We start from the raw sequence: 14,982 nt of genomic DNA on the forward strand, positions 1-14,982 counted from the left end.
CGAACGCCGACCGTCTAATAATAGAACGGCGACGACTCCGTTGACGTATCGTGCGTGCCCCTAATATATACGCACGTGTAAGCGCGTATTCCGCGCTTCTTCGAAAAATAAACGCAGCCACGCGTGCGAGAAGGCTCCAGAAAGAATTTACAGCTATATACTTTTTCGGCGATACGTATATATTTTCGGGAGATCCTTTATTTCGGATGTCACTCCGCGCTCGTTAATATTCCGCGCGATGCGTATCGCTTCCACGCTTTCTCATCGGAGACATAAATCAAGGCATTACTTCAGACACGCAGTTGCAAGAAGTATTTAAACAGTTTACGGTGACCATTGAAATTTAATATCCTTTTAAGACTCCAGTACTGTTATTTAGTTTTTTAGCTACATTAACATAGGTTAGCTACCATTAATATATAGGTTATTTTTATTTTTATCATATCATTTGTTGTCTTTTTTAAAATATTGTTTATTATTTATATATTGTTATATTTTAAATATTTTATATACTTTATATATTATATTTTACATATTTTTATATATTAATATTTTTAATATTGTTATATAAATATACTATATATATATAATTTTATTTTTCTTTTATTTTATCTATTGTTATATTTTAAATATTTTTATATACTTCATATATTATTAAAATTTTAAATATTGTTATATATTAATTTTTAAATATTGTTATATATATATATAAACATATATATATAAAAATATAATATATATTTTTTATATATTATAAATATTATATTTTTTAGCCCAAAATAAATTAACAGAAAGAATTTAAAATCGACATACTATATGTCTAAAATAATTTTATATTTTGAATTAGATTTGAAATATCCTTAAACATACAGATATTTAAAAAACAGACAAAAATAAAAGAACGAAAAAAAATCACATCAAAATCTAGGGACTGTATTTCGCAAAACGTGGGAAGCGCGTTGATTGGCCCGCGCGAGCGTTCACCCTAGGCGATTTTCGGGCGGCGTCCAATGGCTCGCGTCCTGTCAGTCGCGCCTCATCCTGCGAGCGCGCGTGACGTGCGCGCAGGAGCGTCCGACGCTCCCGCTTCACCTCTCTCGTACTTCGCGCTCCGGTGTCGGCGGTGTCTGGCAGTCGCGATCCATCCTCTGCGCGGCGTGCTTCGTCTCCCGCGTCTCCTTCGGCAGTGTTTACCGAAAAGACAATGTCGGTTCTCGCGCGTTCATGGACGTGTTATCGAGCCCGCGTTGTTTCGAAGCGACCAGACGAGACGTCGCGCGACGATCATCATCATCATTATCATCATCATCATCGCCGCACGTCATTATTCAAGTAACAAAAGCGACGCTCGACGAGGGATCATCATCATCATCGGGACGCGATGATGGGCAGCGAAGTGGAGGCCGCGAACGACAACGCCGCGGACTGCGACTGCGGTTCGGATAGCTGGGAGGACTTCTTCGGTGAGTGAGATTGCACATGCGATGTCCTTTATTTTTCTCCCCCCTCTTCTGTTTGTTTACATTTTCGAGAAACGTGGCCGAGAAAGGTCGACCGCACGAGTTTGCGCGGTTATGTATTGTGTTACGGTGGTTTCTGGTTCTTCGTTTTTTTTTCTTTGACACGTGATTGGCGAAACGTCACGTGTTTCGTATTTGGCGCGAATAAAAGCGCGGGCCTCTCATCCTTCGAACGATCGGAATTAATGCGCGTCTTCGAGCCTCGTCGCGTGTTTTATTGCGTCTAATGACGCGATTGTCTTCTCTTTCTTGCGCTCTGGCGCGTTTAACCAATTTGAAATGCATGCAATCGTGCAGATTTCCCGCGTCGCACGTGGAATTTAAAATTATGCCGACGAAGAAAGAAAGAATAGAGAGAAGACAGTCTATAAATATTATTAAATTATAATAAATACATGTATATAAATATTAAATTATAATAAATATAAAGGAAACTCAAATAATCGACCAAACTAGCGAAAATCAATTTATTAATCTTCACACGTGAAGATTAATAAATTAATTTTTGCTAGTGTGGTCGATTATTTGACTTTCTTATTTATTGACTAGCAATTGGAAAGAATTACGTTTATGTTTAATAAATATAAAATTCTAAAAATATAATTATAACATATTATTAATATAATTAAATATGTTATTAAATATATAATTGTGAAGCCTGAATGACAAGATCGTATTTTTACAAAAATTTGAGTAATCGAAATTTTTATTTATTAATGAAGATATTTATACTTTCTAAAGAAGACAAACTTTTGAGATAATTATATATTTTGAAAATTTTTTTAAATTAAAATATTTTTTATATTAATTTAAGATAATCATGAGTAAATAATGCAGCATAAATATTCAATTTCACTTTCGTGAATATTGTTACACAGAGAGAATTTTCTGTTATAATTTATCCTGAAATTCATGGTAATCGAAAGACAATATATACAATATTAGAACAATTTTGAAAGTTTCTTTAATTAATATTTACCACAATAAAAAATATTAATATTTACCACAATAAGATATAAAAAATTTTGTTGATTAATTTTACTAAAATATACATATAGTAAAATTTTAATAATTTTAAAATATATTAAAACTTACATGAAAAACTAATGATTATTTAAGTGTTTTAATTAGAATGAAAGATGCCAAAAAAGTGATAAATATATACAATATTTTATGTAAATTTTACAAATGCAGCATAATATTTTCAATCCTTAATCGTTCATGATTTTAACATGTAATTTTCGGCTTATTATCAAACATGATAAAATTATAAAATGTATTGTAATTTAGTAGTGAATTTTGCGGTAAAATATAACGAAAATATAAACACAACATATACATTATTATTAGCTATCTTCGACTATAGGAACATTTTAGTTACACAATCAGTAAGATAAACGATAAGGCGATAACCGAATGTGGACATAACTTTTTTAATTCCTTTACAATATACAATACAACATGAAGATTAGAACAAATTTCTAAAATTTCAAAAGTGCATTCGAAAAGGAGAAAGTGCTTACGTTCGAAAATATCAATTTTATCAAAGATTAAATATCAATTTCATCAAGTTTTATCAAATTCTCATATTTTTCGAAAATTTAGAAGGAAAATAGTTTGTAAATATCTCTTTCATCTTCTTATTTCATCAGAAATCGTATATTTCCTGCTGAGACCAAACGCTTTGTCGAATTGCAGTTCTTCTCTCGATGAAAAGAAATTGAGTGAAATTGATGAATCGATATTTCTTCTCTACGCAGTATACATATATGTTTTTCCAACGCAAATATCCTTGTACTGTAATAAAGCTTTTGAAGAGAACGCTCGTCCGACACGTCTCTTTAATTAGAAAGTCTACAGCCGCGGAAAATATATGCTATTTCGTAATGACAAAAAGCGTAATTGAGATGTTACTCACATCGAAGAGGGGCTCCTGTAAGAAAGTCGAGAAGCTAACTTGAGGAAGCTATACGCGACAGAATTAATCGCCTGTGATAAATCGCGTAAAACCCGCCGCAATATAATTTCGTTCTTTCGAAATGTACAAGTACTTCTAAAAAATACTAAAAAAACGAAATTCGAAAGGGGGGGCATAACAATAAAAAATTGAATGCAACATGTATACTCCCTGGAAAAACCTGGAAAACTGGAATTCTCAGAGAATTTTGAAAAATTCCTAGGAATTAGCATGGAATTTGATTTGAACTCAGGGAATTTTTATAAAAATTGATTTTAAAATATAGTTTTAAAGAATACAAAATTTATTAGTTTTATATAAAGTACACTGAAAAAAATTTAGTTAATTCTTATAAGTATTTATTTCAATACTATCAAATAAATCTTTTATTTGAAACTAATAATATTTATTTGATATAAAAAATATTTATTTGATATAAGAAAACTCTTTTCAAATAAATATTTATTTGTTTGAAATAAATGATTCATTTGACAGTATTTAATTAAATATTTATTAATTTAACAAATTTTTTCAGTGTATATATTAAAATATATTTTATTATAATACATAATATACTATATTACATTATTATACTAAAAAATACTTCATTTATGTTAAAAAATTATGTATAACATATATAAACTTATTTCAAAATTATATTCTAAATATTATTTAAAGTGCTTTAATTTTACCTGGAATTATGAACAAAAGTACTGAAAAAAAATTTGTTAAATTAACAAATATTTATAGGTTCAATACTGTCAAATGAATAATTTATTTGAAACAAATAAATATTTGATTTTCTTATATCAAATAAATATTATTAGTTTCAAATAAATTATTTATTTGACAGTATTGAAATAAATACTTATAAGAATTAACTAAATTTTTTTTCAGTGTAATCTTCAGGGAATTTATTTCTAAGATTTGAGTATACACCCTGATAACGCCAAAAAGATTTCCTCGGATTTTTCGAAAATTCGCGACCTCGCTTCAACCACTTTCACGGGACAAGTGGCGTAGAACTTACTTAAGGATGCATGCAATGCCCGATGCATGTCGCAAAAAACCGCCTCTTTGCCGGATGCAGCTTAGAGTGACGTGCGTGTGTTCCTGCCCTTTTATGCTCTCTTCTGCGTCTTGTCGCAGAACGAAAATTCGAGCGTCCCGAATCGTCTCTTTCTCTCACAGTGTGTCTCCGGATCTCTCCAAAAGTTGCTTCGGTATTTTCGACGGTAAAAAATGGTCGTCATACTTTGGAAAGTGCATTAAAACATGTATTGTAACTCGCACTTTCTAAATATGGTCACACGAAATCTGTAAATGCTTGTAGTTTCTCGAGATCTAAATGCCGAGAGTTGACGTTTCATAAAACATCGAAAATTCTAAAGTTTTAAAGTCCTATAAATCGGGAAAATATCAGAGTCGAGTATCTTAAAAAACTTGGAATTTCGAACAATGGAACCGTTATCCATTTATGAGCAGAAACTCAACAAAATACATAATTTCCTTAGCCCTAAAATAATAACGGGAAAGAATATTCGATGCTCAGCAGGTAGTTATTGTAAAGAAATTGTCACAGTGCAACGTGTAGCAAATAAAACAATTGTTACCCGGATACACAAAGAAAACCTATACACAAAGAAAATTTTCTTATATTTACCCTGAAAATCACATGCATGGAATCGTGGGACAATATTGTATTGGAAGAATTTTATAAGAGTTTTCTCTGATTAATATTTACACCACAATAAAAATATTAATATATATAGCACAATAAGATACATGTTTAATTAATTTTACTATGTACATAATATATATTTTAAAAGAATTAACAAACAAAATTCTAATTTAATATAAATAATATTTGTAAAAGTTAACTTTTGATTTACCTTCATTGCAGTTAATTTAATCTTAACTTCAACTGACAATGAGTTAATTTTTTGTTCATAAAACTGTTAACTTAACTAAATTAATTATATAAGCAACTAACTATAACTTAACTTAATTTTAAAAAATCATTAACTTATCCAACCCTGTAAAAAAGTGAAAAAATGATGCATTGCCAGAAGGATTAAAACAATCCTTCCGCGAGGAGTATTTCCGCGATTCGTTTGGGAGAAATGTCAGCTTGTGCAATGGACATTCCACGACATCTTGGTCACACTGGACCGAATACTTACGGTCCTGGTAGCGTGGGCTTCGCCCTGGCGTAGGCGTGCTTCTCGCTTCTCTCTGGTTCTGCGACCCGGGAGAGAACGTAACAACAAACGCCGGAAATCTTTCGATCGCGCGAGAGTTATCGAAACGTTAATACCGTGCTTCTATACGACTCTTTATACCGTTGAACAAACACGGGGTGTCTAGCGGTCAGGGAAATCGGGAAAACCGGGCATTGTCAGGGAATTTTAGAAATCTGGAAGTCAGGGAAAAAAGTCGGGAAATTTTATTTTAACTATTTATCTGGATTTTTACATTATTCTACATTTGTCTCAATAATTTGAAATTTTTTATTAAATAAATATAAACTTTTTCTCAACTCCCAACACGCTAATTTTCTGTGTTAAAGATCGATTCATTTATAGCGTGTTCGTTAATTTATATTTTCACCTTTGTGTTATTTTATTTCAATGTGTTTAATAGAGACAAAACTAAAAAATTTGATATAATATAAATAAAAAAGGCGATTATTTAAATAGTTTATAGTGACATATGTTTGTTTCGATTATCGTACATAATGCAGATTGTGTAATTGATTTAAATTTTTGTTTTTTTTTTAAATTTCCGAATTTTTTTATTGTTGACAAAAAAGCTCAAGGATTTCATGATTTATCATTTAACTTATCATATAGATATATATATATGCAAATTATATTATTTGGAAAAAATAATACTAAAAAGTCAGGGAAAAAATTAATTTCTGATCTTGGAAAATCTGAAAAAGTCAGGGAATTTTTTTCATTGAATCTGCTGGACATCCTGAAAATGTTATATTAATTTATATAAAAAATTGAAAATAAAAATTGAAATTTTTTATTAAATAAATATAAACTTTTCCTTGACTCCCAGCACGCTAATTTAATCTGTGTTATTAAAAATCGATTCATCTACAACGTGTCCGTTAATTTATATTTTCATCGTCGTGTTATTTTATTTCAATGTGTTTAATAGAGATAAAACTAAAAAATTTGATATAATATAAATAAAAAAAGGTATTATTTAAATAGTTTATAGTAACATGTTTGTTTCGATTATCGTACATAATGTAAATTGTATAATTGATTTAAATTTTTGTTTTTTTAACTTCCGAATCTTTCATTGTTGACAAAAATATTTCCAAGGATTTCATGATTTAACATTTAATTGATTTATCATCTAGATATATGCAAATTTTATATTTGCAAAAAATACTAAAAAGTCAGGGAAAAAATGAATTTCTGGTCTTGAAAAATCTAAAAAAGTAAGGGAATTTTTTTCATTGAGTTTGCTGGATACCCTGAAAAGTATTCCAAAAAATCATTGAATGTTTCGTTAGTTCTTTAATTATTTTTTTTTAGCGAAGATGTAAATAATTTTTTATAACCGATTAAGAAAAAACTAAAATTCTAGGAAATAAAACAAATAAATTTTACATTTTTCAGCTAATTTCAAGTTTACTTTTTAGAATTTAAAAAGATACCCTATATGGAAATCAAAATTAAATCAGAATTAAAACAAAAAAAGTATGAAAAACTCACAGTCAGTATGAATATTATAACATATATAATTGTCTATTAATATAATAATATATGCATATCTCTATTTTCTATATATAACAATTTTTCTCTCATAAAGCATAAAGGAGTTAAGGAGAAATTTAATTACACAGGAAATGGAACACTATACAACAGACACAAATCATATATCTGCATTTATATTCGCAGAGCGTTACGGAAAGATGTAATTAGTATAATTAGCATTAATAGAAAAAGCACATATATGGAGCTGTGTGAACCTGACAACTCGACTTTAAAAATTTAATTTTTCAATGCAGAAAATGATAGCATTTGTAGTTGTTTGTAGTAACAATAATTTTGTTTGTAGTTTCATCAGTTAAAAATTAAAAATATTTAAAAAATGACATTGAAATATCTCAAATTTATTTGCGCAGTCTTTTTTATATAGAACTGTTTGTAGTTTGTAATGATTTTCGTTTTGTTTCTAGATGAAAAAAGTGTTGTCTTTACTTAAATTATTTAGAATTATGGAGTCATAGCACATAAAAATACTTAAGTAGTGGAACTTAAACAGTAAGCAATAAAAATTTATAAATAAAAATATGAATACATATATTTTTATATCCCTTCTATAATAATTTACGTTTTTTTAATATCTGTGTTTACATAAGCAGTCTTAAAAATAATTATCTAGATGAATCGCCATATATAATTTTATCTTTTATCTAGATATGTTTAAAACCAAATCATCTTCATCTCATCTAAGATGAATTTCGATATTTTTATCTCATCTTTATCTATCTAATTTTAACCAAGGAAGTCGTATATTAGGTATATATTCGCGACTCTTCGCGAAAAGTTGTGCTTCTTCGAGACAGGTTCTCCCTTACACATGTTACGTGTCTTTTACGTACACGCCAATTGCATACGCGTGTGCGACCAGCTTAGATCTTCATCCCAGACGCCATTGAACTTGATTTCCCGCGGCCTCGCTTGCACGTGCAGAAATTTTAAAGGAGAACCGCATCGCCCGCGGCGGCGCAGGTTCGCTCTCGAGACCGGAACGTGTATCTCTCCTCTGAGAAGTAGTCTCATCATCTTTTTCCATTTAATTCTAAACAGATTAACCTCGCATGCGCGCGTACAATGTAAGCGTTATCAGCGTCTCGGTATATACAATATATAGGAACATACAGAATCGAAGTGGTTGCAGTGTTGATCATTTTTATGTTCATTTGTCATCGATTGTAATTACCAAAAAATATACCTATTTCTATATAAAATCAAAATTTCTTTGTTATTATAAATTTTGATTTTTATATAGAAATATATTTTTACCCAACCCTGATTTTCCCAAAATTAATTAGAATTCAAATTAATGATTAATTTTTATCGCGTTTAACTCTTAATTAGTCCATTTTTTTCTTATTTGAAAACTGATTAATTTTGTATACAAAATTGATTAATCGTGATTTTTTTATGGTGAGAGTTTAACTCAGTAATCAATTTAATTCATGAATTAGAAGGCATAAAGGTGCACGTTGCATTAGAATTAAATTTGTTTCCCAATGAAATTTATATTCGGTCATTTCCCGATAAGAATTATCAATCAGTAACAATATTAGCGAGACTGTTTCCCGCGATTCCTTTGCTGTGAGAGACGATGATATGAGCTGTTGGATAACGCTTATCTAAACAGGATCGTCGTGCAATCTCTTTTTTCTCTTTTCATCGCGTTTCATCGCATTTCATATCGGGAAAAAGAGGATGAGCTTTGTTCTTCTTCGCGTGAATCTCGTATCTCCGCTTTTGATTGCGCCTACGCGAAGCGCGATACGATTTTTTCCAAGCGAATTATCAGAGTTGGGTAATTGAATAATCTTTTTAAACTAAGTTAAGTTAAAGTTAATTGCTTGTAAAATTAATTTAGTTAAAAGTTGCATGAACAAAAAATTAACTCAGTTCAAGTTAAGTTAAGATTAAATTAACTGAAGTTGAATCAAAAGTTAATTTTTCAAAACATTATTTATATTAAATTATTATAATAGAATTTTGTTTGTTAATTCTTTTCAAATTTATAATAACAAATAACGAAGAAATAATTTTGATTTTTATACAGAAATATATTTTTTGGTAATTATTACAATTGATGACTTATAAAATAATTGATGATTTATAAAAATTAATAATACTTTATTTTCAAAATAATGCGTATATAACTTATTAAAACAATAATGGTATACTCAGAGATGAATGAAATTTAACTTAGGAAAAAAGTTAATAAGTTTAAGATCAAAAATAACTAGTTAAAATTAAAAATTAATACAGTGAAAGAAAATTTAGTTAATTTTTATATAAACTATTTATTTCAGTACTGTCAAATAAATCATTTATTTGAAACTAATATACTATTTATTTGATATGAAAAATATTTATTTGATATAAGAAAATCCTTTTCAAAACAAATAAATATTTATTTGTTTCAAATAATTGATTCATTTGACAGTATTGAACTAAATATGTATATATTAATTTAACAATTTTTTTTTCAGTGCACTGCAAAAAAATTTGTTAATTTGACTAAACTTTTCAAATAAATATTATTTTATTTAATATAAGAGTTTTAACAAGGCTCTGTAATATAAATATAAATTTAACGTATAAGACGGGCAACAAGAGCCAAATCGCGGATGACAATGCGTTATCCTAACGAAACTAAATAATTCTTCGTTAGAATTAAATACCGGTGCACAAGGCACCAAATTTTTACTTGGACACGGTCAAGATTTTAAATATGAAATAATCTCATATTTTGAGATTTAATTTCAATACCCCTTTAACCCCCCTACGGAAAATAAATAAATGAATGCAAGAGAAAAATATAGATCCGAAAATCGCTGAATCGGGAATCGAACCCGAGATCTTTCGCTTGCCGGGCGACTGCTCTTCCAGCTGAGCTATTCAGATCCTTTCGATTCCATACTTTTCTCTGTTATATATATTAATGTTGGTAAACAAACGCATTTTTTAAGCCAGCGTGTATCAAATATAAGAGTTTTAACGTGTCCAAGTAAAAATTTGGTGCCTTGTGCACCGGTATTTAATTCTAACGAAGAATTATTTAGTTTCGTTAGGATAACGCATTGTCATCCGCGATTTGGCTCTTGTTGCCCGTTTTATACGTTAAATTTATATCATTTTATTATTCTTATTATTATTATTTTATTAACTGGACATATAAAAATATTTAAATCCAATATAACATATTAAATCTAGCAAAACATATATTTGACTTAAATATTAATATATGTTTAATTAACAATTTTTTCAGTGTACGAGCTAATTTATTTCAATAGCGATTATTTTTATAGTCACTAATCTCATCTGTTTTTGCTTTTAAGTTTTCCATGCATAATTTTTCACCTTTCTGTCAATATATGGATACCTGGATACTAACTATTTATTTTTGACATTTTTTTTTATACCAGCTGCTAAGCATTGAATAAACATTCTTAATTGACAGAAGAGTTAAACAAGAGTTTTCTCTCTCGTCAATCGTGCGCATATTTTCCCTTATTAGTGAAATCGAGGAAGCGAATAAACGCAGTTTCGAATAATCGAGCGATAGAGTGTGAACGAACCTTTATCTGGATTCTGCTTAAACGTATATAAGGGAATCGTAGCGAGTAGCAACATTAGGCATCTCCGCGACTTTAACCCCTCGTTGGAGATATCCGGTTTTATATGTGTATCAGTTCACACACACGTGCATATACATATATGTATATAAAAGTCTGATCGCGAACGAGGAAGAGGTCGACCTGTGTGTCGCCGGATCGAGATAGTCCGCTTTTCTGCTCCGGGTTACGGTCCACAACAGTTTGAATCCGGAATCGCGCGGAATCGAGATCTGACGGACAGATTGGCCGACACAATCGACCTTTGACCCGTGGCATCCTCTCCTTCTCTCGCCCTTTATTTCCTTCGTTTCTACTCTCTTTATAATCTCCTTTTATTCGTATATTCGTTTTTTATATTTCTTTATTCATTTGTATTTGTATTTCTATTTTATTTTTTATTTTATTTATATTTGATTATTTACCATATATTGATTTTTATTTGTATTTGTATTTTTATTTTATTTATATTTATATTTATATTTATTTATATTTTTTATTTTATTTATGTTTTTTTATATTTATTTTTATATTTATTTTATTTATTCTTACGAAATTAAAAGAAATAAATAACAATTAAAGTCCAATTAAAATTTGGTGCCTTGTGCACAGGTATTTAATTCTAACGAAAAAATTTAGTTTCGTTTAGAATAACGCACTGTCATCCGCGATTTGGCTCTTATTGCCTATCTTATATATGTTAAATTTAAATAAATAACAAGTTCTTCTTCTCGAAATTTCAAGTGTGTGTTGAGAAGTCTAAATAACAAATGTCAAGGTAGAGAGCGTGATGTATGTATTTATTACCAATGTTTTTCTAAACTATGATTCAGCTTATTCTTTAAGTATGTCACAATAACTACTGTCGAGCAATTCAGTGTCTTTGTTTAAATTAATTCCATTTTTCTGTTCTTTAATATGGATCGTTTCAGACATTAGCCTTTTTTTGGTAATTCTTCTCATGATCCATAATCTTAGTGTTATCCCAGTCAAATGTATACTGTTCATTTAGAATGTGTTCCGTGACGACCGAAGTTGGCCTACAATATTTATTTCTTTTAATTTCGTTAATTTATACGAGCCTTTCATCAATTAATTTTATTTATTTATATTTATATTTATATTTATTTATATTTTTTATTTTATTTATATTTTTTATATTTATTTTTTATTTATTTATATTTATATTTATTTTTATTTTATTTATATTTATTTACTTTTATTTATTTTTATTTACATTTGTTCATTTTTATTTATATTTATATTCGTTACTTTTACATATACGAGATATTTGATGTAAAAGTATCTAATTTTGACACTTTGACTCGCCGCGTCGGTGGGATGAAAAAAAAGGTAGAAAGTGTCGAGATGAGTTATAGATATTTTTCGGAATATTTATTTTTTTCAAAGTGTAAAGACGAGTGTGTTATAATATACAAGATGTCGTAATGAGATTCCGGAGCTGGACGACCTATATATATGTCGAAACATGACTGGAATAATTAGCTTGGCTTCACGCATCGTCACTTGTACGGTATATTTTGACGAATGTCACGCGTGTTTTCCGAAGATTGCGAAAGCGCCAAGACGCGACACTTTAAATACTGATAAAACGTGCGGAAACCAAGTCGCGTGAAAGGCGACTCTATGCACGTTTCAAATATTATCGTTCCTTAAGAGAATTCCTCGGAAACGTATTTTTTTCGTAAAATTTATATACAGCGGATGCAATAAATAATTTCTTGTCAACAGAAGCGCATTGTTTTTCTTAATAGCGCGATATCAGGATGTCTTGCGGTCAGAAAAATTTGGAAAACCGGGCATTTTATTTTTATTTTACTTTTATTTAATTTATATTTATTTTTATATTTATATTTATGTTTATTTGTTTTATATTTTTTAAGAGTTTAACTAGGCTCTGTAATATATAAATATAAATTTAACATATATAAGATAGGCAATAAGAGCCAAATCGCGGATGACAGAACTTCTGCGACTTTCGGATCTATATTTTTCTCTCGCACTTTATTTTCTTTAGGGGGAATAGGGGATACATGGAATTAAAAATCTCTTGTAGAGATTATTCCAATTTTATATCTTGGCCGTGTCCAAGTAAAAATTTGGTGCCTTGTGCACAGGTATTTAATTCTAACGAAAAAATTTAGTTTCGTTTAGAATAACGCACTGTCATCCGCGATTTGGCTCTTATTGCCTATCTTATATATGTTAAATTTATATTTACATTTTTTATTTTTATATTTTTGTATATGTATTTTCAGGGAATTTTATAAATCTGGAATTGTCAGGGAAAAGTCTGAAAATTTTACTATACAATTTTTTCAAATTATTCTACATTTGTCTCAATAATTTGAAATTTTTTATTAAATAAATCACTTTTCCTCGACTCCCAGCACGCTAATTTTCTGTGTTGTTAAAAATCGATGCATCCACAACGCGTTCGTTCATTTATATTTTCATCGTCGTGTTATTTTATTTCAACTTGTTTGATAGAGATAAAACTAAAAAATTTGGTATAATAAAGATAAAAAAAGGTGATTATTTAAATAGTTGATAGTGACATGTTTGTTTCGATTATCGTACATAATAATGCACACTGAAAAAAATTAATTTAGTTAATTCTTATAAGTATTTAGTTCAATACATACGTTCAAATAAATCATGTATTTGAAACTAATAATATTTATTTAATATGAAAAATATTTATTTGTTTGAAATAAATGATTTATTTAAACGTATTGAACTAAATTTTTGTTAATTTAACAAACTTTTTTTCAGTGCAGATTGTATAATTGATTTAAATTTTTAACTTCCGAATTTTTTCATTGTTGACAAAAATATCTCAAGGATTTCATGATTTAACATTTAATTGACTTATCATATACACTGAAAAAAAGACTAAATTAATAAGTACATATTTAATTTAATACTGTCAAATAAATCATTTATTTGAAACAAATCAATATTTATTTGTTTTGAAAAGGATTTTTTTATATCAAATAAATGTTTTTCATATTAAATCAATATTATTAGTGTCAAATAAATAATTTTTTTGACAGTATTGAACTAAATACTTATAAAAATTAACAAAATTTTTTTCAATGTAGATATATGCAAATCATATATTTGGAAAAAATAATACTAAAAGGTCAGGGAAAAAATTAATTTCTGGTCTTGGAAAATCTGAAAGTCAGGGAATTTTTTGAGTCTGCTGAACACCCTAAATATAACGTTATAAATAAATGAAAGTGGCCTGAAACACTCGAATATGATAACGTCATTATAGAAAGCGCGATTCGATTATTTCTTGAGAAAATGACCTCTTACTTCGAGACCAATCGATTCGACATTCGTGGGCGGTCCGGGAAAAACTGGCGGCGTATGTCGCCAACGTGCAAACGAAGGTGCGAACGTAATGCACTCGTAAATCGTGCATTCTGTGCACGCGCGTGAACGTTATGCCCTCGTAGTATGAGCCGCTAATCGCCGCGAACAATCTTCAATCTCGACACTTTCTTACCGCGTAACCTCCGCTTTTCTACGCTAAAAAAATGTATTGAATTCAAATAAATATGTGTTTTAATACTGCCTAATAAATCATTTATTTGAAGCTATATAATAATATTGATCTGATGTGAAAAATATTTCTTTGATATAAGAGAATACTTTTCAAAACAGATACATATTGATTTGTTTCAAATAAATGATTTATTGGGCAGTATTGAAATAAATATTTATTAACTTAATAATTTTCTTATAACTATTTATTAACTTAAAAATTTATTGCATTCGAATAAATATTTGTTTCAATACTGTACTAATAAATCATTTATTTGAAGCTATAATAATGATTGATCTGATGTGAAAAATATTTATTTGAATAAGAAAATATTTTTCAAAACAGATACATATTGATTTGTTTTAAATAAATAATTTATTGAAATAAATATTTATTAACTTAATAATTTTTTTTCAGTGTAGAAATTTTGATAGCGATGCACTTTGTTGTTCCTCAAAATTCAGATCAAGAACCCTTTAATGCCTTTAAAATTTATGTGTATTTAAAAAAAACTTCAAATTATATTGATTAAAAA

The 14,982-nt window shown here is 28.8% G+C and overlaps 1 protein-coding gene across 1 annotated transcript in view; it reads left to right on the top strand.

Annotated features, from left to right (window-relative positions):
* The first annotated feature begins 1,043 nt into the window (after nt 1-1,043).
* The window catches only part of GEFmeso (Guanine nucleotide exchange factor in mesoderm), a 68,178-nt gene continuing 54,239 nt past the window's right edge, over nt 1,044-14,982 (top strand). The window contains 1 exon segment of the mRNA XM_085486435.1: nt 1,044-1,463. Coding sequence (XP_085342561.1) covers nt 1,382-1,463 — 82 coding nt within the window. The 5' untranslated portion in view covers nt 1,044-1,381.

The sequence above is a fragment of the Nylanderia fulva genome, unplaced genomic scaffold, assembly GCF_048542155.1.
Source record: "Nylanderia fulva isolate GAGA-0341 unplaced genomic scaffold, ASM4854215v1 Scaffold43, whole genome shotgun sequence".
In the NCBI taxonomy this organism is placed as follows: Eukaryota; Metazoa; Arthropoda; class Insecta; order Hymenoptera; family Formicidae; genus Nylanderia; species Nylanderia fulva.